General features: G+C 37.1%; 1 protein-coding gene across 2 annotated transcripts in view; it reads left to right on the forward strand.

The window, feature by feature from the left end:
* Positions 1-22,520, forward strand: part of LOC123678275 (adhesion G protein-coupled receptor E3-like) — a 193,417-nt gene that overhangs the window by 131,444 nt on the left and 39,453 nt on the right. For both annotated transcript variants that reach the window (XM_045615244.1, XM_045615245.1), the window contains exons 4-5: positions 4,851-5,014; positions 20,475-20,600. In XM_045615244.1, the coding sequence (XP_045471200.1) occupies positions 4,851-5,014; positions 20,475-20,600 (290 nt within the window). The remainder of the gene's footprint in view (positions 1-4,850; positions 5,015-20,474; positions 20,601-22,520) is intronic.

A 22,520-nucleotide genomic window follows, 5' to 3' on the forward strand; every position in this document is an offset into this window, starting at 1 on the left:
GCCAGAAACTCGTCATTACTAAAAATTCAACACTCTCCATTTCGACGTGATAAGCTGGGTGGGAATGTAGCAGGAAAGGCCATAACTTCTGAATTGTCGAGCTTCGAAACAAAGTACCTCAAAGTCTGTGAACGTGACGCTTCCTTGTGAACCTGGGATTTAATGGATTTCTCGCGACAATTTCCGCATAAGCAACGATAATTTGTAGGAAGGAAACCTGTATTATCTTTCCACACGTTGTGTTAGTATAGTTTTCCGGGAACAACGAGAAAATATACGTAAAACTAAGGCTATAAACTTCGTTTATTCGTTGCGTTCTCAAGCTTACACGTAAACTGCTGGAATCGTCCATAGGGCCGTGAAGAATTGAATTTACCTTGTTTTACTCAGGTGAGAACAGCAAGGAAAGGTTCATAAGCATTCTTTTTTAGTTTTTGAGAGCTTGTTTCCAGAACAGGGGGATTTTCGTCATGATGTCTGTAATTTTCGAATTTTCAGCCGGTCTTGAAAGAAATCGAATCAATGATGATGAATCTATAGTCCATTCGTGCGTTCCTAATCAATAAATAGTATATACAATATATAGGGTGTTTTTTTCGAGGTATATAACTTTAAGTTGGCATTACTGTTCGAGATGGCGACCGTGATTTATTCTCAGTTTGGTTTGGCAATTCATCATGAATAGACTCACGCCTGAACAACGCTTGCAAATAGTGCAATTTTATTTCGAAAATAATGGTTCTGTCCATTAGCGATGAAGTGCACTTCTGGTTGAATGGCTACGTCAACAAACAAAACTGCCGCATTTGGAGTGAAGCTAATCCTCAAGTGTATGTCGAAACACCGTTACATCCAGAAAAACTGAATGTTTGGTGCGCTTTATGGGCTGGTGGAATCATTGGTCCGTACTTCTTCAAAAACGATGATGGCCAGAACGTTACAGTCAATGGTGATCGGTATAGAGCCATGATTACTAACTTTTTCATTCCTGAATTGAACAACCATGATGTTCAGGAGCTGTTAATCCAACAAAACGGCGCAACATGTCACACAGCTCGTGCCACAATCGATTTATTGAAAGACACGTTTGGTGACCGCCTAATTTCACGTTTTGAACCTGTGAATTGGCCTCCAAGATTTTGTGATTTAACACCGCTAGACTACTATCTGTGGTGCTATGTGAAGTCATTGGTCTATGCGGATAAGCCACAAACCCTTGACCATTTGGAAGACAACATTCGCCGTGTTATTGCGGATATACGGCCACAAATGTTGGAAAAAGTCATCGAAAATTGGACCTCCAGATTGGACTACATCCGAGCCAGCCGTGGCAGTCATATGCCAGAAATCATATTTAAAATGTAATGCCACAAGATGATCTTTCGGATAAATAAAATTTAAAGTTCTATAGCTCTAAAAAAACACCCTTTACTTAGATCATCGCTACGCGTTATTTTGCACAAATATCTAAAGCTAAAATAAAAACCCCAAGATACCATTCAGATGTTAGAATTCGTAAATGACAATTGAGATCCTCAAACATTTAGCAATATTTTCATTTCAACGTAAAGAAGCAGAACGCCATACGCCAAAGGTGACCATAAGGGCCTTTACTTTTTTGAAGATTAAAGACTGCGTGCACCTACCGTCCACAGTGTTATGTGAGGATGTTAGATGTGTTTTGAAGCACACACTTGAATTCGTGGAATTTTTCCACCAAAGACCACCCCAGGTCCTGATGTCAATGGATTTTTAGCCGTAGGGTTGCTTTCAATCTTAAGTTTCGCTTAGTAAACAAATTGCCCTAGCCCAGTTAAAACAAAATCTTCGACACGAAATGAGAGTCATCACAGAGCATACTTGTCATCACGAGAAGGTAGACATTTGGACAACATTTTTTTTCAAGGAATAAATTCCCAAATAGTGTATTTGCATAATTAATGAAATAAATTCGACGAAAGTCTTACTTTTTTAATCATTTTTTTCCTACATATAAACTTTCTTTTGAGACACATTGTATTTGAGAAAATATATAATGGATTCGAAATGACAATAATCCAAGTATCACTCCTCATTATTTCGCAACAAAGTGATAAAACAACAAGGCGAATAATTTATGTGGCACATAAATCTCAATGGAAAAAGGTGAAATATATATCGCTTCATCCAGTTTATAGCTGCTAAATCGTTCAGTTCCAGGCAGGTGATCCAGATTGAGCGACTTATGGGGATTAGTGCCCTCGATTAATCAAAGTTAGATATATTCTGCTACCGCAGAGGTGAATCTGTTCTTGTTTACTGCAGACTCTAAGAGCAACGATCCCTTTTTAGAAAGCTAAGTGATGAGAATTAGAATTCCCAGTTATACTAATTAGTCAAAAAAAAAAGAAATTGATTGATAATTTAAAAAGTAGACGTTCAAATTTAGATAATGTTTTGACTGCGATATAGACAAACGCTAATCTACAAGGTGTCTTAAAAAAGTTTGTATTTGTTCAGCCTTCTTCGTGAGCGAAACAAGTCGATACTGAAATTAAATTCGTTAAAGAGAAATGAATCAACACTAAAATGTTCACAATAAAATAACCTGCCAGCCCTGCCACCATAGTGGCCTCAATGAATGGAAGTTCCCAGCATCACTCATCAATATGCAAATTGAATATCATTTTTCTCCACGCAATTGTTTCATCGTCGTTTTTGAAATTGAATATTCATGAAATTTGATTCGTTGGGAGATGAAATATGACATTTTCAGTATTCATTTCATTTATCGTATGAAAATTGTCGGTGAACGCATGGTGGCATCAATAAATCTGACATTTTCCAACGGAAAATGTTTTGTTGAAATTCCCACAATATTTCACCGTTATATGATCCACAAACAAATAAAATGAAATACGTCGCTTTTGTCTGCACAGGATGGAATTTTTAATGAATTCGGAAAGCTTTGAACGCTTGATGGCCTGATGGAATGAAAATAATTCAATGATATTTCAAGAGATGTTCAAATTTATATCATATGTAAAAAGTAATCCATTGTTTAGTAAATAGAAATCCGGTATTTCTCCAATAGATGGTTTTCAGTTATCTGTATCTAGTGGAACCTGATCGGACTCATAAAATGCGAGATTGTATGAGTCCGATCGGGTTCCACTAGATAGTTTTGTGATTAGTTGACTCAGTTTTGTTTGAACGTATAGCTACCAAAGAGAAAATACGTTATATTTTACAGTTTTCATTGCAAGCCAGTCGGCTGAAAATGAAAATAATGTTTATGATTATTAAACAAAAAACAGTCTCAAATCATTTGCATAAGGCTGGTCGCAAGAAGCTCGATGTATGGGTACCCACGAGTTAACTCAAAAAACCGTAATTTCCATCTGCGAATCACTACTGAATCGCAGCATAATCGACCTTTTCTTGAAGCGATTGGTGACTGGTGATGAAAAGAGAAACACTTACGACAACGTCAAGCGAAAACGATCGTGATCGAATTTCGGTGAGCCAGCGGAAACGGTGGCCAAACTAGAATTGAAGGCGAAGGTTTTTCTGTGTGTTTGGTGGGATTGACAGGAAATTATCTCCTATAGAGCTGCTCCCCCTAAAACACAATTATTAACTCGGAATTGTAATCTCAACAATTGGGCCGTCTGAAGGAAGCAATCGCCCAGAAGCGGCCTGCTTTGGCCAATAGGAGAGGAATTGTGTTCCATCAGGATAACTCCAGGCTACACACATCGATAATGACTCGTCAGAAGCACCTGGAGCTTGGTTGGAAGGTTCTTATGCATCCACCTTATAGTCCAAACGTGGCACAAAGTGATTGCCATCTGTTCCAGACCATAGCGAACAATTTTACTGGTGAAAAATTCGCTTCAACAGAGGCTTGTGGAAATCGACTGTCTTCATATTTTGCCAATAGGAACGAGGGCTTCTATGAGAAAGGCGTAATGATATTTATAATACAAGTGCAGAAGGCCTTTATATTCTTTCACGAGTTCAAAATTTCAAAACAAGTCACAAAGTGACGAGTTTTTGAATGGACAAGTGTTAGAATGAGCCTTCAGTACGAGTATTATACATTATTTTTCCCTAATTCGCAAAATATTCATTGAAATGAATGATATATTTTCTTAAATATCGTTTAGTGATTTTTACATTGGAAAATGTTAGTTGGCAGAACTGTTTTCTGTATCACAAATTTGACAGATAGCAGAAAAATCCATGACAGGAGAGTTCCGAGTACCAACACATCATAATGAAATATATTTATGAAATCTGTGTTCTACAAGGTATGACAGAACAGAATGAACGGATTCGCCACAATCGTGTATAGAGACATCGTACGTTAGTTTTCACTTTTTGAATGTCAATAGGTCGGTCACCTAATATTTTAAATTTTTACATGAAACTGATTACGAAATTCTTATTAAGATAATTATTATTTTCGAATATAATGAGATTATTATGGATTCGCGAATTTCTTTATTAACCTTCGTTAGTAGGGCCCCAAATTCATATTTGCATTTGAGTAGGTAGTAATTTAATTAGTTCGTTGAAAATTCAATGAAGAAATAAAGCGAAGTAGGACGTTGATATTGTTTCAGTGTAGTTACGATTAATAACACCATGTAAGCTTTTTAGGTTAGTCCTATGCGCACCACAGAGAAATTACTCAACTACAGAAGATGTGTTCTTTTTTATGTATCACCATTCATATCAATTGTGAAAAAGAATTCTAGGTTGGATATGTTCATTACATAATATATTTACACATTCTGATCAAATGAAAAAAAAACAACTATGAATGTTCAATGTAATATCGATTATAATTTGAATTTTTGTTGCAGGATCCTGAACTTTGTATTTCATTGGCTTTCAGTCTACAGTACGTTCGTTTATGTGTGCTCTGTTGGTTACTGATAATCGTTCACCACATGTACACGCAGTTCAATATTCACATTCACACTTTGATACCCAGGCCAGAATTGTCGATCAGTAAAACATTTTTTGGGTGAGTATAGTCTAAGCTTGTTATCTGTAGATCATAGAAGTAAAAGCGTTCTCTCTGAAGTAGATCATTTCTTTCGGTGGATATTTTTATACTTTTTCATGAGATTTTTTTTACCAAAGTATTGAGTCTTAAAGTCAATTCGTCAACAATATTAAGACTTCTTTGAAAGATCTAGGGATCCACATCTATAATGTTTTGATTAACTGAAATATACAGAAATGTACATCCTCTCAAACTCGAATATTATGCTGTGTTTGCAATTGCTTCACATTGTTTTGTGTTTGTGTTGACAAACACAATTTCAATAAATCGTAGCTCAATTATAAATTTTACAGAATAAGTCCCATTACTTACTTCTTATTAGAAAATCTTTAGAGATCTTTTAAATGAATGTAATGTTTTCAATACACTACTACTACTACTAATAATAGTCGACTGTGAAGATACCTGAGATAATTTCGATAGCATTCAAAACTTAATACCTACCTGACTTGCATTCAATTTGCGCCATGGTCAAATTTCTCTTGAGCTTCTGTAAATATTGAGGTTGAGTTGAGGTCCTTTCCTGAATTGTGGATGAAGTAACGGTAAGTAAACGCTGCAACAGAGGGAGGGATCGTACACAGATCTTAGCGATGCTGCACGGATATATTATATTGTGAAGTCAAGGAAGGGTATAGGTAGATTGTCGATATTCTATACTTGAATCAATGTAAAATTTCTTCACAATGTCCGTTTTTTTTTTTTAATTTCGATTTGGAAATGGTCTCCAAATATACTAATGGACAAAGAAACTACAATACCCAGAAGGGGCTTTTTGAATTTTAATTCTTTTTAGTAAAACTCATATACATATAGTATAGCAAGGAGTAAATGATTGTATTTGGAAAAAAAAATAAAGGTTTTACAATTTTTTTAATGAATTTGTTAGTGATGTGTTTGTCCACCACGATTATCAATACACTCCCCAAAACGTCTGGGCATTGATGCAATAAGATAGTCATTTTCTTCTTGAGGAATATTTTTCGAAGCTACCTCTACTTCATGTCTCTGAGCCGCCAAAGTCCGTGAGGGCTGGGGTAAATTTCCAAGCCTTCTACCCATGATCACCCAAACATGCTCTATGGACGAAAGATCGGGAGATCTGGGTGGCCATGGCGAAAGATTCAGATGGGTTGCTCTGAAAAAGTTTGAAATAACTCTGGCAATATAAGGTCAGGCATTATCTTGCTGAAATATTGGATTCACCAGCAGGTAAAGGTAAGGGATAACATATGGCTCCACTATCTGTTGATGGTAACGCAGCGCTGTCATGTTACCTAGAATTAAGACTAAAGTTGACCTATTTGCATGTACAATAGCACCCCATACCATAACGCCTACTGACCGATGAACATGACACTCAACATTAAACTGAGGTTCACGTCTTTCTCCCCGACATCGTCTAACCCTTCTTCGGCCATCATGTGCACCCAAGGGGAATCGAGTTTCATCAAAAAAGACAACCTTATGCCATTCTGCATTCCATTGTTGACGTTCTCGGCAGTCTGCACCACTGTAATCGTTGTCGGCGATGTTCAACCATCAGAGGTGACAACAGATGGAGTTGATAATGCTGCAGTCCAAAAGACTTTTTCCTGTGGTAAACCGTTCGGACAGTTACAGGATGGTCTTATCCTCCTAACCACCCATCAGCCAAAGATCGAGTTGTCGTAAATCGGTCTCTAATGGCCGTAGGTCTAAGACGTCGATCTTGAACTTCATGTGGGCCCCTTCGACGTCCGGTGTCTACTCTTTTTCGATTTTGAGCATTTTCCAACCACGCTTGACAACATCTGGTTTGTTGAAAAATTTAAAAACTTGCAATAAACGACTACAATATTTAAGTAACAAAAATTATTCCCATGAAAAAACTTGATTTTTTTCTTCAAATTCAATCAAAATTACCCAAAATTGACGTGACCGCTAAAACGACAGAGTTGAGATTCTGGTTTTTGAATATGATATAAGAATTTTAAACTTTGTAGTCTACCTACAGCTCACCCCCCAGTTTCAGGAATACAGTGAGAGGGTGTAGTATATTTTTGCTAAGATCCAGATACTTCTTAAATCTTGCATCAGTATAAAAATTTCGAAGAAATTTTTTGGAATGATCCAACACAAGAAGATTCCGTCAGGATATTTTTTTTTTTTGGTTTTTAACTTCTCCTAAAACTTCTTTGAGGTAACAAAATAAAACGGCTGATATTTGGATATAATTGATGAAAATAACAATGAGTACAATATTTAGTACAATTTCCAAACGAGTAATATCATCGTATGATATTAATTATTTATCTGGTTATCTAATGTATCAGCAATAGAAATTGCCATCAACACAACCATTGTCAGACAGAAGGTCTCCATGCCATTACGTAGGAATCATAATAGAAAGTAACCCAAGGAGAATGCATGTCATCAAGGGAGGATAGCGATATACCGGTTTCACCCTTATTAGGGATCATCAGTACCGCATAACCCTACCCAAGATGACAAACAAACGAAATAGCAGGCACCTTATTGAACCTTCTTTGAGGTACATTCACCTATACCTCAAAAAAGTTCTGAGCCAATGAAAGAATTTTGTGCTCCTTTTCTAGCACTAGCTAGAATGAAGAGGCCAACATACTAATGTTGGCCTCTTCATTTCATTCCTTTCCTAGACTGAACAGGCCATGTTATTCTTGCCTATTTCATTGAGATTTCTTCAGCACTCCAATACCACCTTAGAATCCATGCTTTGATGGTAGCCTAGGAGTCAGAATGTATCGCTATATCACATTCCTGATATTTTCTTATTATTTTCATCATCGTTATATCTTTTGATTACAAGTATCTCTGCCTGAAAGACACTTAAACAGCGGCCAAAGGATAGAGATAAGAGATCATTTGGTGCCAGTTCTGAATACTCAATAAGCGTCAATCGCCATCTTAGGCTTGAAAACTATTTGTGTACCATTTGATGGTATTTTTTTCTGAAAGCTGGGATTATGGATTTCCTTTCTCAATCTTTTTTTTTGTTAAAACCAAAGCGGCATATCGAATAAAAAATGTGAAGAGCATTGGCAATCATTCAAGAGAAGTTCTGAGAACTAGTTCATTGATGTTGCAATTGCGCTGTTGAAGACTACATAACTGAATATAGGTTATGCTCTCCATAGGTGCAACTAGTGCATGAATGAAAGAGAGCGCTCAAAACCTTTTAACTTCACGTCGCGTGTTATTTTTAGGAGAATTTAAGGAAAATAAATTGGGTTTGTTGCAACTGAATTTTATCGATATTCATTCAATTCCATCAAACTCTTCTGTTATCATTCCACGAAAATCCATTTGAAAAGCGTATAAATTCCAAATGACAAAAACAAGCTGGGCCCAATTTTCCAATGACCAATGCGGAACTCATCCAGACAATCTGAGATGACTTTTATCGACAAATAGCCGAAGAAAAACGATCAAACTTTCCGGTAGGTAAACGATAAACTGATTTTCATCGGCCTCTTCATGGGAAGCAACGATTCAATTAAAACTTCCGGAGGAACAATCAAAGTTACCCCCTCGCCATTAGAGTCGATCTCAGCGAGATCAGACACCTGAACACTCGACGACTGGATGCTGCGGAAGAAAACTTCCAAAACCTAATATTCGAAAAACCGCAACTGAGTAAGGGAGGGCAAGTTAGATTGAATTTGAATTGTAAAGCGAGATACACAACTTGCGTTATTGCTACCCTCGATAAATCACGAGAAGAGAGAAGGATGAGAATAGAAAACTGTTGAGTGTGTAACTTTGCAGTCGGCATGAATTCTTATGTGGTTCTTTTTAGGATCGATGTTTTTCACTGTGTTGCTTGCCCTTAAGAGACGGACAATTCAAACTTGAGTAACTCTTCAACTTTGTTTATTACTATGATGTTGGGTTTATTTTTGTATACTTTTCAATTAATTGGAATTTAAATTATTGGAAATGAGTAGTATTTCTATGGCAACGGCTTCCATCAGAAAGAGATTCTGCTTGTATACATGTAGGCTTGATTAATCGATTATCTAGAGGTATGATTCGATTACCTAGCCTTTCGTCTTTTTCTCCGTGACTTTGTTAGATTTGTAATAATTGAACTCTTTCCAATTATTTACATCTACTTACAAAGCCACACTTATATAGTACAAACTCAGTATTGAAAAGATCCTAATTACGTCTTAATTACAAGTTTCTCACTACGGTACTGAATTTCGTCTTTAACTCGTTTGTTGATTACTCGAAACGTCTTCGTTTATCACATCCTCGTCGTACTTCAAGTTTTCGGTCGTTTCGTCTCTAACTTGTTCGCGACTCCTCTTAATCTAGTCCGCTAACCGTCTTTTCGTCTTAAGTTGACCGACCGAACTTGACTCGTCTTAGACTTGCCTTGAACTGTCTCTCGACTCGAACTTACTTCGTCCCCTGACCGCAACTTACCCCGTCCACTCTGAATATCCTTCCCTCCTTCCGGCTTGACCACACCCTTTGGGAAAGTACCATCCCCTAGTCCAATAAAAATTTTGCCGTACCGCCCACAAAGATCTTCGCGGATTCCTGGAGATCGAATATTAATTCTCGAAGGACTAGAACCAGATACACAGATGTGACACATCTGGTACGACCGTGTTGTCTTCAAACTTTCCCAACCCCCAGTAAATCTCTTCAAGATTTACAACTCCATGACATATCTTCGACACCTTGAAGAATAACATATCCTTTTTACATTATATGTACAATAACAATTCGTTCCCTGTAAATTCATTGAAACTGTCATGCCCTGGATCCTACATACATAGGCCTACAACGTTGCTTCCGCCGTTTTTTTTCCGAAATTCGGGGCTTTATTTTGGAAAACTGGTTATACATTTATGATTCAAAGTAGTGTCCATCACTGGCCACGATTTTCTCCCAGAATTCGGGCAGCGTACGAATCCCGCGTTGAAAAAACTGGTGATCTTTTGGAGCGATCCACGAATCGATCCAATATTTTTACTTCTTCATAAGACCGGAAGTGCTGGTCAGCCAGGCCGTGTACCATTTATGGAAACAAGTGATAGTCCGAGGGAGCAACGTCTGGAGAATACGGGGTGGAGTAGGACTTCCCACTTCAACGTTTCCAATAATGTCTTGACCACTTTCGTAATATAGGGTCGAGCATTGTCATGCTGTAAAATCACTTTTTCATGTCTCTCGTTGTATAACGGCCGTTTGTCTTTCAATGCTCGGCTCAAACGCATTAATTGAGTTCGATAACGATCGCCTGTGATTGTTTCAGTGGGTTTTTAAAATTTACAATACACTACGTCGAGCTAGTCACACCAAATACTGTGCATGACCTTGGAATTATGTTTCATCCAAAATTCCAACCCCAACCTGTTCAAATATTGAACTCAATAAAATTTTAGTATTTATTTCAATATCAAAACTTAATCTCATATACTAAAGCAATCATAGATTCGAACAAAATAAGACGCCGATGTTGACTCCTCGCTGGTCAAGATGAAAACGCTTCAATTCGTGCCCTTGAAGGTCCTTCATCATTGAGCCAATTCCCATCAAGAATTAACTTATTACTTCTACGTGGCTATTGTTGTTTTTCGAAAAACTTGGTTATGTTTATTGCTCAAAGAATTTTAAGATATATTCTTGAAGAAAAAATCCCCGAAGTGGGTTACAGTATTAACAATATTCCTTAATATAACCGCGAATCAGAAATTTTGATCAGATTCTAGTGTCACTAATTAATCCCAAATGTTACAGAAGTGTGGAAGGAATATTTCACGCCAAGTTGAGAAGCAGAGAGGGTTATTATCGCAATTGCTCAAAGGAGAGGTCTTGTGATGTCAGTTCGGTGATGATTAAGTTCCCAATTAGTACAGGCAACTATTGATTACTATCATAAGTGTGTAGGTGTAATTGTATTCAGTTTTTGTACACGGAATCAGGCCACGTGTGATAATTTTCGAGTCGGTGTCTTACCTGATGCCTCTCTAGCTTCTGTTCGAAATATAACCAAGCATAGTTTAAGATGGATTTGTAGGAGATAATTACTATTAACACTATGAGCCGCAAATGCTCTAATACTAAGATGAAGGTATTGAATTTTAATGATTATATAGAGTGGTTTTTTCGAGGTATATAACTTTAAGCTGGCATTACTGTTCAAGATGGCGACCGATTTAACAGCTGTCAACTGATTTATTCTCAGTTTGGTTTGGCAATTCATCATGAATAGACTCACGCCTGAACAACGCTTGCAAATAGTGCAATTTTATTTCGAAAATAATGGTTCTGTGCGGAATACGTATCGCGCACTACGTCCATTTTATTTTGTTTAGCGATGAAGCGCACTTCTGGTTGAATGGCTACGTCAACAAACAAAACTGCCGCATTTGGAGTGAAGCTAATCCTCAAGTTTATGTCGAAACACCGTTACATCCAGAAAAACTGACTGTTTGGTGCGCTTTATGGGCTGCTGGAATCATTGGTCCGTGCTTCTTCAAAAACGATGATGGCCAGAAGGTTACAGTCAATGGTGATCGGTATAGAGCCATGATTACTGACTTTTTCATTCCTGAATTGAACAACCATGATGTCCAGGAGTTTGGTTCCAATAAGACGGCGCAACATGTGTGGCTCGTGCCACAATCGATTTATTGAAAGACACGTTTGGTGACCGCCTAATTTCACGTTTTGGACCTGTGAATTGGCCTCCAAGATCTTGTGATTTAACACCGCTAGACTACTTTCTGTGGGGCTATGTAAAGTCATTGGTCTATGCGGATAAGCCACAAACCCTTGACCATTTGGAAGACAACATTCGCCGTGTTATTGCCAATATACGACCACAAATGTTGGAAGAAGTCATCGAAAATTGGACGTCCAGATTGGACTACATCCGAGCCAGCCGTGGCGGTCATATACCAGAAATCATTTTTAAAATGTAATGCCAGAAGATAATCTTGCGGATAAATACAATTCATATCAATCGAATAATCCATCTTTGTTTTATTGCAAGTAAAAGTTCTATAGCTCCTTAAAAAAACACCCTTTACTACTTGACGACGTGGTATAATCGTTTTGGTGTTTCGCCTCCTGCCATATTATGATATATATATATATATATATATATTCTTTTGAGAAAGAGCAAATACAAAATATTAATTTCAAACAATCAAGCATATGTGTCGATGAATCTCAGTATTAGCAGAGGAAATGTAACGGGGCATCATACATTTCAACGTATGATACAAGAGAACAGATAAAAACCTCAGCAAAAACTCTGTCTCCCCGTATCGGTGTAGTGACTGGTTTGTGTAAACGTTTACAGAATAAGCTGACATAATTTATATTGAAGGACTTCCTCTTCAACCAAAACAAAATTTCCTTTATCCTCTCTTTTCGGTTGACGACTCTATAATTTCCAATTGGATCCTAAAACAAAAAGAAAAGAAGCAGAAAGGAGTACTAAATATTAGTTTTCATTATATCGATTTGAAGTTAACTACCCATTCTAAAAAAAAATCTGAAACTGAATGGATAGCTTGGAAACCATCATGAAATTTATAAATCGGACAATCATTCACCAAGTGGTCAATGGTCTCTTCTACACCACACTCACATAGTGGGCTATCAATAGAACACCATTTGAAGAGGGTACTATTACAACGACCATGACCAGTTCTAAGTCTATTCAAAATACACCAAATTTTCCTAGGAAGATTGAAACCTAGAACTTTCGCTGAGGGATCAACAATAAGACTTTTGTTGAAAACGTTAGAAGAAGTCCATCCCGAACGCCAAATTTCCTTGTCGCTTTCATTGAATTCATATTATGATAATTTCCATAGTAACATTCTTGGACGTTCCCCAAAAAATAAAATTCAAGCTCAGTGAAATATCATTGAATTATCAAAATGCAGTGCTTTGGTTATAGTTATTGAAATTATTTGTTATTTAATCATAACGAATACCACTCGAGCATAGACAATATATTTCAATTATACGAACTCGACGTAATTCGCGAAACACCACTCGAGCTGCGCTCTCGTGATGTTTCGCGAATTACGTCTCGTGGATCGGTGTATAATCGAATATCGTCTATGCTCTTGTGATATTATAACTGAAAAATTGGCTGGTAAAAGTTATTTTTATCGAGCGAATTCATAAGTTCCTCGTTTTCGTTATTTCTCTAGGCTGACAGGTACGCCTGTCAGATATACCTGATACCTGAGAAGTATACAGGAAACATATCGACGAAAAAACAAGTACATAGAAAATATTTCAACCAATGGTCTGAGTCAAGTATCTTTTGAAGCTCATCTAAAATGACCTGAAATTAGGCTTATGCTCGGGCTTATGAGATATCTATACAGGGATGTGATTCCAATGTTAAGGAAATCTCACAGAAAAACAGTTACGAACAGCATTGGTGGAATGATCGTTTATTCTTAAGGTGAGATTAGCAAGTGCTCTCTCGTATGATGATCTTTACCTCCGAAAGGTCGAATATCGCAATGCAGATAAGATGGTATGCGACCTTTCAAAACCCTATGGCCCAGAAGCAGAGTATGCAAATTACGACGCAGCTAAGATGCATAGAATCCCTGGTGTGTGTACTGATTCGATTTCGTTTCAGACTTTTTGAGATATTCCACCTGTTGCTTTGTTGTTCTGCTTACATGAATTATGTATGATTTCCCGCTTCTGTCTGGCGCCGTTTGAAAATGAAATAATGCAAACTTTCATAATATTGGAATATATGAATGAAATATAATGACATACGGCTATTGGTCTATTCAAAGTATAGAAGATTGTCACAAGCATACAACATAATATATTATTATTGTATTCGTATACTCAAAGGTCACGAGAGTCGAGAATCGCGAGAAATGTCAAATAAAACGATGTATGCGCCATCTTAAACAGACACGATCTCTCGAAATCAAGTAGGTATAAATCTGAAAAATCTCCCGTTTTGTCTGAAAGTTTTACAGGCATTAGTAGACACACCAGGTTTTCCATGCATCTTTCACGCAACCCAATGGGCAGTAGGTTGAGAGCATCTTTGAACCCAATAACGTGGTCAAATTTACTCAAGTTATAAAAGAATTTAATACCTGCATTTTGCAAGCGTTCAAGTTTACCAAACTGGCTCACCATTAGACCCATAAAGGCCACGTCAGCATAGAAAGCAACAGTGTGAATGAAAGAATCGTTCTCATCTGAAAAGATAGATAATTCTTCAAAAGTCGGAGCTGATGGTGGCACTGGTGAAACTTTTTACTCATACTGATAATCTGCGGACCCCAAGACAGCGTTTCATCTATAATTGAACCCAGACTTATCAGCTTCTATCCACAGAGAACAATTTCATGATCATGATGATGTCTATTTACCTTACTCAAACATTTTTCAGTACCAATGACGATGGATTTTGTTTTGGATGTATTTGATACAAGACCCATATGGGAAGCTGTGGTGGCAATAGTTGAAAGAACTTCGTTTAAAAGTCGAACGGACTGAGCAAATTCCTCAATCCTGGTGTGAAGATTTAAAAATCGTCCGCAAAGAGGTGGTAATCACAGTTTATGTGATGAGCCAAAGAGGAGATATAATGGGGAAACAAAAGTGGACCAAAAACGTAGCCATGCAGAATTCCCTCCACCCAATCAGAATAGTTTCCATTTACAATCACTGATATCACTCCACCACTCGCAACCTGTCCAAAAGTAAATCGAAATCAATAGCCTTTCTTAAGTCTAAAGTACTAGATGTAACTATTAGATGAGAACATCCATACATAAATTGGACTGTAAGGTGGTGGGTTGTTGAAGTTCGAAGGACCATGTAATTTTCCACACTATTTATTGAAGTAGGTTTATATATACAATTACACAATGTACACTTTACAAGATTCGCTTAACTAGTTATCGAAAACTATGAATCAGTTCCACGCACTTATCCAATAACAATTTACCGACTTGGGTATTAACGTTGATCGACTGAAGGATCTTTTTTAACCACGTGGCGACTAGGCCAATATTTAACTAACTTGAAATGTGCAAGCTGAACACTGTGTCTCAAGGGACGAGAGCAACGACGAACTATACTAAACTGTACTTGACTTGTACTTACTAGACTGTGTGTAGATATTCTGAGCTGACTTGAACTCGAACTAACTGAAGTGAAGTTTCGATTTCTTACCCCACCTCGACCCTTTTGTCGAACCATCGAAAAGGGTTAAGAACATAGAAGTGCTACAGATAAAACGGCCATAGTTAAATTATCATTATAGCCAGCCGTCATTAAAGGACGACTGCGCGTAGCACACAAATAAAGTGCGCGGAATTATCTATAACTAACTTCAGGGGTGATTCTTTGGACAATGGCGGCGCTGAGTTCTACGAACCTTGATCAAAACTTAACATACTCCCCGGGCTGAACCGTCCAGGTTAAGGATAAAAGTGAAAATGAAAAAAAAAAAATAAAAAAATTGATGTAGTGATAAGGAAAATAATTTCTTGGAACAAATAAAATAAACAAAAAATAAATAAAAAATAAAAGAAGTAAAGAAAGAAAGAGTTATATTGATAATCATACTTGATTGTCAATGTTTTCCGTGCAGAATGGAAGTGGACATATCTTAGTGATTGCTCTAGTGAATGTTCCTCCTTGAGTTTTAACACGAACAATGCGAACGAGTGAATCTTTTCCGGGTATCAATTCTATTACACGGGCTAAAGGCCATTTAAGCGGCGGTGTTAATTCATCTTTTAACAATACAAGATCGTTCACTTGAATATTTTTATAAGGAATGAACCATTTCGGTCTGTTTTGTAGCCTATTTAGGTAATCAGTTTTCCAATGTTCCCAGAATTGTTGTTGAATTTGACTGCATTTTTTCCAAAGGGATAAACGATTGATAGGAGTCGATGTAACATCTTTCTCAGGATATGTTGTTAAACTAGATCCTATCAGAAAATGTCCAGGTGTCAAACAGGTGAAATCTGAAGGGTTGTTTGACATTTCGCATATTGGACGTGAGTTCAATACTGCCTCGATTTGAGCTAGCACTGTACTGAATTCGTCATAAGTGAATATATAATTTCCCATGATTCTGAAGATATGGTACTAAAGTTGAAATTTTTGAAAAAAGGGTAGACAGAAGTAGTGCACTTATTAGTTCGTGCTTGGGTATAGTAAGAATTTTCAAAGGTAACGTACGAAACCGATATAAATCGAAAAAGTCGGGTCGTACTATATAACCTTTGATAGAAAAGACAGATGAAGATTTCATTGAACCGTCGAAAACTACTCTAAGTTGAGTTGTGAGGCTTTGCTCACGCATTATACAATGATGAGGGAAGAAATATTTTGCATGCCCTAGGTATATATAATTCTTTATGAATTCCGAACGCTGATGTTTCAGTTCCTGATTATTTTGTAGTCTTCTTTCGAAATTCAAGAATCTTTTCTTCGCTTGCGAATACGAATCACCTAATTTGAATGTTTCGTTTGGAGTTTTGAATGGTAGGTCAACTTGAAACCTACCCGATGGAAACCGAATGGTTGTGTTTTCGAATATACGTTCAGCTTTCTCTTCTGCTGAAGATAAAATGGGTTCAGATTGATTAGATATCTATTCAAATTCCCAGAACTTAGTCAGAATATTATTGAGTGTATCTTCTTGATTTACAATTGACTTTGAAGATTCAATTGAATTTTGGGAAGATTGTGCCAATGCTAAGTGAGTAGCGCGAGACATGTGAGCCGACTGTGGGACTTTTCCTGCAATTAGATATCCTAAGTGGGAATTTTGAAGAACAGGTCGACCAGGACCTAATTTGATAATGCCATCCGTAATAATTTCAAAATAGATATCTGCACCTAAGAGAATATCAATATTGGAAGGAATATTGAATCTGATATCCGCTAATTTAATGCCATAAGGAATGGGGATAGAACACGAGTTGATATATGACTGTGGTTGTTGGCACGTTATATTTTTAAGAATAGCACAGGAAACCTTAAACTTTCGATGAGGGTATACTAACGAATGAATTGTTAGATCAATCATTCTATTTGACATAGAACAACTTTGTGAGATGCCAGAAATTTGAATAGTTTGATTATAAGGTTGGAGATGAAGTCTGTTGACCAGATCTTCAGTTATGAAAGATGTTTGACTTGCGGAGTCAGTCAAACAACGAGCAATAACTTGCTTGTTGTGTGAATCATATAATTTGACACAGGCAGTAGCTAAAAGGACTTGATTATTAGAAGATAGAGATGACAGACTAGACACGTTTTGACCTGGACTAATATTTTCATCACGAGTTGTGATGAATGGTTGAGCACTAGTAGACAAATGAGAAACTGCTTGAGATTCATTCTGAATTTGTGATAGATTATTTGATCTGGATACTTCGTTGTTGGATCTTGGATTAGGAACTTCATTGGAATATTGGCGAGTTGAAGTCCTATTGAAATGGAGCAAACTATGATGCTTTCTATGGCAATGGAAACATGTGTGTTGACTAGAACACGATTGTACACTATGACCCAACGTAAGACAATTCAGACAAGCATTCTTTTCTTTCACTAGACTGAGACGATCGTTAGGAGACAAATTCATGAATTTCCTACACGAATATATCTTATGTTCATCCGTATTACACATGAGACATTTGAAAAATTTATTTTTGTTCGTTCTGTTCGACGTGTTAGCATGATGAGAATTAGTATGGGCATATTTAAGGGAAGTTTTGAATTTCGAATGACCTGTTTGTTCGGTTGAACCTAAATTTTCGAGTACCTTATATTTCTTTTCTAAGAAACCAATAAATTCTGGGAGCGTTGGAAATTCTGAAGTATTCTTTTGTTCTTCGAATTCTTTTTTCAGAGTGAAATCCAATTTCTGGGTGAAAATTTGTATGAGAATCAAATCCGTTAATTTCTCCGATAAATTATAAGTTTTCAAGGCAGCGATATTTGTCTTGATTTGCGTAATAAAATCTCTTAACGCGTGTTCATTACTTTTCGTCAAGGAGGGAACATTCAATAGTTTACGAATATAAGAGTTGACAATAAGATATGGATTATCATATCTGTCTTTCAAAGTGTTAATGGCTATGTTGAAATTCAAACCTACAACTTCCAAGTTTTCAATAAGTTGTAACGGTTCTTTTGATAATGCTGATTTTAAGTACATCAACCGTTGGATGTCAGACAAATTTTCGTTGTCTGTTATGAGGACGTTGAATAGTTCGAAGAAACTCGGCCATTGTTTAATATCACCCGAGAAGTTAGGAATCGAAATTTCCGGTAACTTTATGCTAGAATGAGTAGTGGGCTTATTAGATTTTTGACTTGGCGAGTTTTCGAACTGATTCATAGTTCTCGTTGCCATAGATATAACCTTAAAGTACTTAGTTTCTATAATATCTCTGTCCTCTTCATATGAGGCAGAGTCAATTAACTCCAACTGAGTTTGAACATGTTCATAATCTTTGAAGATTTGCTCTAACTGACATTTACGAGCACTACATTCTTCTCTATCTTTATTATTATCTTGGCCGAACCAATTGGCCATTCTAGTTAGTTTACTCTTAAGTATGGTTCTTTGTTTAACCAAATTATCGATATTAGACATTTTGAGCAAAAGAAATAATTAAGGAAATATATAAAATAAATAAGAATTATATATAAAATGAATAAAAATTCTAAAATTAACTTATCACTCTCCAAAACTGCTTGCACTGGAACCAAAATGGATTCTGGACAGGAACGATACGTCGTAGACAGCGACCTCTTGTTGCGAAAGAATTCACCACACTTTGCGCATGCGTTGATAAAGTTAACCTCTATGTCCGCTAACCAATATGTCCGCTTCAGGCACGTGGGTGATACTTCAATTGTGGAAGTTGATAATTTCTTCAGGGATATCTCCAATTTATATACGGCTCCAAGGATCAAATTTATTTCCGGCTCGAAGGATCAAATTTATATCCGGCTCGAAGGACCAAATTATGTAGCTATTAGATGAGAACATCCATACATAAATTGGACTGTTAGGTGCTGGGTTGTTGAAGTTCGAAGGACCATGTAATTTTCCACACTATTTATTGAAGTAGGTTTATATATACAATTACACAATGTACACTTTACAAGATTCGCTTAACTAGTTATCGAAAACTATGAATCAGTTCCACGCACTTATCCAATAACAATTTACCGACTTGGGTATTAACGTTGATCGACTGAAGGATCTTTTTTAACCACGTGGCGACTAGGCCAATATTTAACTAACTTGAAATGTGCAAGCTGAACACTGTGTCTCAAGGGACGAGAGCAACGACGAACTATACTAAACTGTACTTGACTTGTACTTACTAGACTGTGTGTAGATATTCTGAGCTGACTTGAACTCGAACTAACTGAAGTGAAGTTTCGATTTCTTACCCCACCTCGACCCTTTTGTCGAACCATCGAAAAGGGTTAAGAACATAGAAGTGCTACAGATAAAACGGCCATAGTTAAATTATCATTATAGCCAGCCGTCATTAAAGGACGACTGCGCGTAGCACACAAATAAAGTGCGCGGAATTATCTATAACTAACTTCAGGGGTGATTCTTTGGACAATGGCGGCGCTGAGTTCTACGAACCTTGATCAAAACTTAACACTAGAATTGTGAGAATTTTAATGTCCATGGCTTGACCTATGTCATTCATAATTGTGTTGAGCGTGGTGATAATATCCCCAGGTCTACTTGCCTGTCGGGCAGAATTAATCGAATTTCCATCAATTGTCAGGTAGCCTGAGAGACTAGCGTCATCAGTGAGTCGTACCTTATCATTTGAGACCATTCCCGGCTTGAAATTCTGAAAACATCATACATTGTGATTAAATATTAGAGCGATCGGCTAGAATAAGGAGCCTTTAAAAACGAAGAAAAGTAAAATAATATCAACCCAAGTTGTGCATTCCATTATTCATATGGCAACATTTTAAGAAGTGAGTTGAACACGAAAATTCTCCTTTTTGGGAGAAATAAAATTAAAGAAAGAGGAATCAATGAACAATGATAACATTTATTGCTTCATTCAGTCAAAATTATCAATAAACTATATCCAAATTAATGAATAATTCAATTTCTCACTGAACTCATTGACGTGTTCTGTTTTTTCCCTATAAAATCGAAGTTTTTGTTATACCCCGCATTGAGTTCAAACCTTTATTATTCGACAGAATCATTAAAGTTTCAATATCCAATCATACCTCCTCGCAAAAAATCGCAATCGGCATTCTACTTGCGAATTCCACTGTAGTTTTGATTATCCTTTCTATTTCTGTTGGAAATTCATGAATTGGGACTAACCTCTTTATTTTCTGATTTTAGCTATTCACTCTTTGGATGGGGATTTCCAGCAGCTCTCCTACTATTCAGTGTTGTTCTAGAATATGAAGATAAATCAATCGATTTGCTACTCAAGAGTACAGATAAATCGATAAAACATAATTGTTGGTAAGTACCTATATGTAGTTTGGTGAGAACTGAAAAAAGCCTTTGGAATTTCGTTGTTAGATAACAATAATAATAATAGTTGCTAGTGAAAAACTTAATAAAACAGTTGCTACATAGGCGTACAACTTTACTTCCGCCGTTTTTTTCCGAATTTCAGTCTTTATTGTAAAAAACTGGTTATACATTTATGATTCAAAGTATTGTCCATCGCTAGCCACTACTTTCTCCCATCTTTCGGACAGCGTACGAATCCCGCGTTGAAAAACTGGTCATTTTTTGAAGCGATCCACGAATCGATCCACTACTTCTTCATAAGACCTTTCCGTGTGTTATTGGTGGAAACAAGTGATATTTCGAGGGAGCAACGTCTGGAGAATACGGCGGGTGGGATAGGACTTCCCATTTCAACGTTTCCAAGTATATCCTGACCACTTTCGCAACATGGGTTCGAGCATTGTAATGCTATCATTGTATTGTGGCCCTTTGTCTTTCAATGCTCGGCCCAACTGCATTAATTGTGTTCGATAACGATCGCCTGTGATTGTTTCAGTCAGTTTTAATAACTGTTTGGCCGTCTACGTGGAAGCATGGCCTGGATATCCCCATGACTTTCTGCGCTTGGGATTATCGTAATGATCTCATTTTTTGTCTTCAGTCACAATACGATGCAGGAATCCCTTCCGTCTTTGCTTTGCAAGCAGCTGTTCACAAGCAAACAAACGTAGTTCAACATCTCTCGGCTTCAACTCGTACGACACCCAATGTCCTTGTTTCTGAATCATTCCCATGACTATCGGTCGTTTTCAAATGGCTTGTTGCGTCATTCCCAATAATCCTGCCAATTCTCGTTGCGTTTGACACGAGTCTTGATCAAGTAATACCTCCAATTCTGCATCTTCGAAAACCTTCTCTCTTCCACCACCACGCTTGAAACCACTCTCGGCACGTTCTTTGACTAATAGCGGCCTCACCATAGGTATTTGAGAGCATTCGATGAGCCTCAACTGCAGATTTTTTCATATTAAAGCAGGAAATTAAAACCTCCCGCAAATGACGTGAATTTGGCTCGTAAGCTGATTTCTTTAATCGATAATAACTTTATGATGAAGATGACTAATATTTCAATGGCGTTATGTTTACGAATAACAAAGCTTATTGTATGACATTTCGACTTCCACTTACTGCTACAGTCATCTATTGCAGAACGGCGGAAGCAAAGTTGTCCACCTAATAAATGGTCTTTAATAATATATTTAATTAATATGAATAATTTCCTGGAAAGTCTGAACGAAAGATGGAAAGATACTTGAAATCAAAAGCCGGAACATCAAAAGCAATAAATGTCGCAAAAACAAAGGTGAACGAAAATCATAAGCTTCCCACACAGTTCAAGCACTAACTGAATTATGTATATACCAACTGACAAAGAAACTGCAACAACCAGAAGAAGCTGTTCAAATTTGATTTTTTTTTTGGAAAAACATAGATAGTATAGCTAGGAGTAAATGATTGAAATTTGAAGAAAAAACGAAGGGTTTACAATTTTCTTAAATCAATTCGTTGATGATGTGTTTGTCCCCCGCGATTATCTATACACTCCCCTACACGTCTCGGCATTGATGCAATAAGAGGTGTATTTCTTCTTGAGGGATAATATCCCAAGCTATCTGTACTCCATGTCTCAGAGTCGCCAAAGTCTTTGGGGGCTGGAGTAAATTTCCAAGCCTTCTACCCATGATGTCCCAAATATGCTCTATGGGCGAAAGATCAAACTAACTCTGGCAACATGAGGTCGGGCATTATCTTGCTGAAATATTGGATTCTTGACCCTGAATAAAGACTGAAGGTGACCTACTTGCATGTGCAATAGCACCCCATACCATAACGCCTACTGTCCGGTAACGCTCAACATCAAACTGA

This window comes from Harmonia axyridis, chromosome 4, assembly GCF_914767665.1.
Source record: "Harmonia axyridis chromosome 4, icHarAxyr1.1, whole genome shotgun sequence".
NCBI classification, from domain to species: Eukaryota; Metazoa; Arthropoda; class Insecta; order Coleoptera; family Coccinellidae; genus Harmonia; species Harmonia axyridis.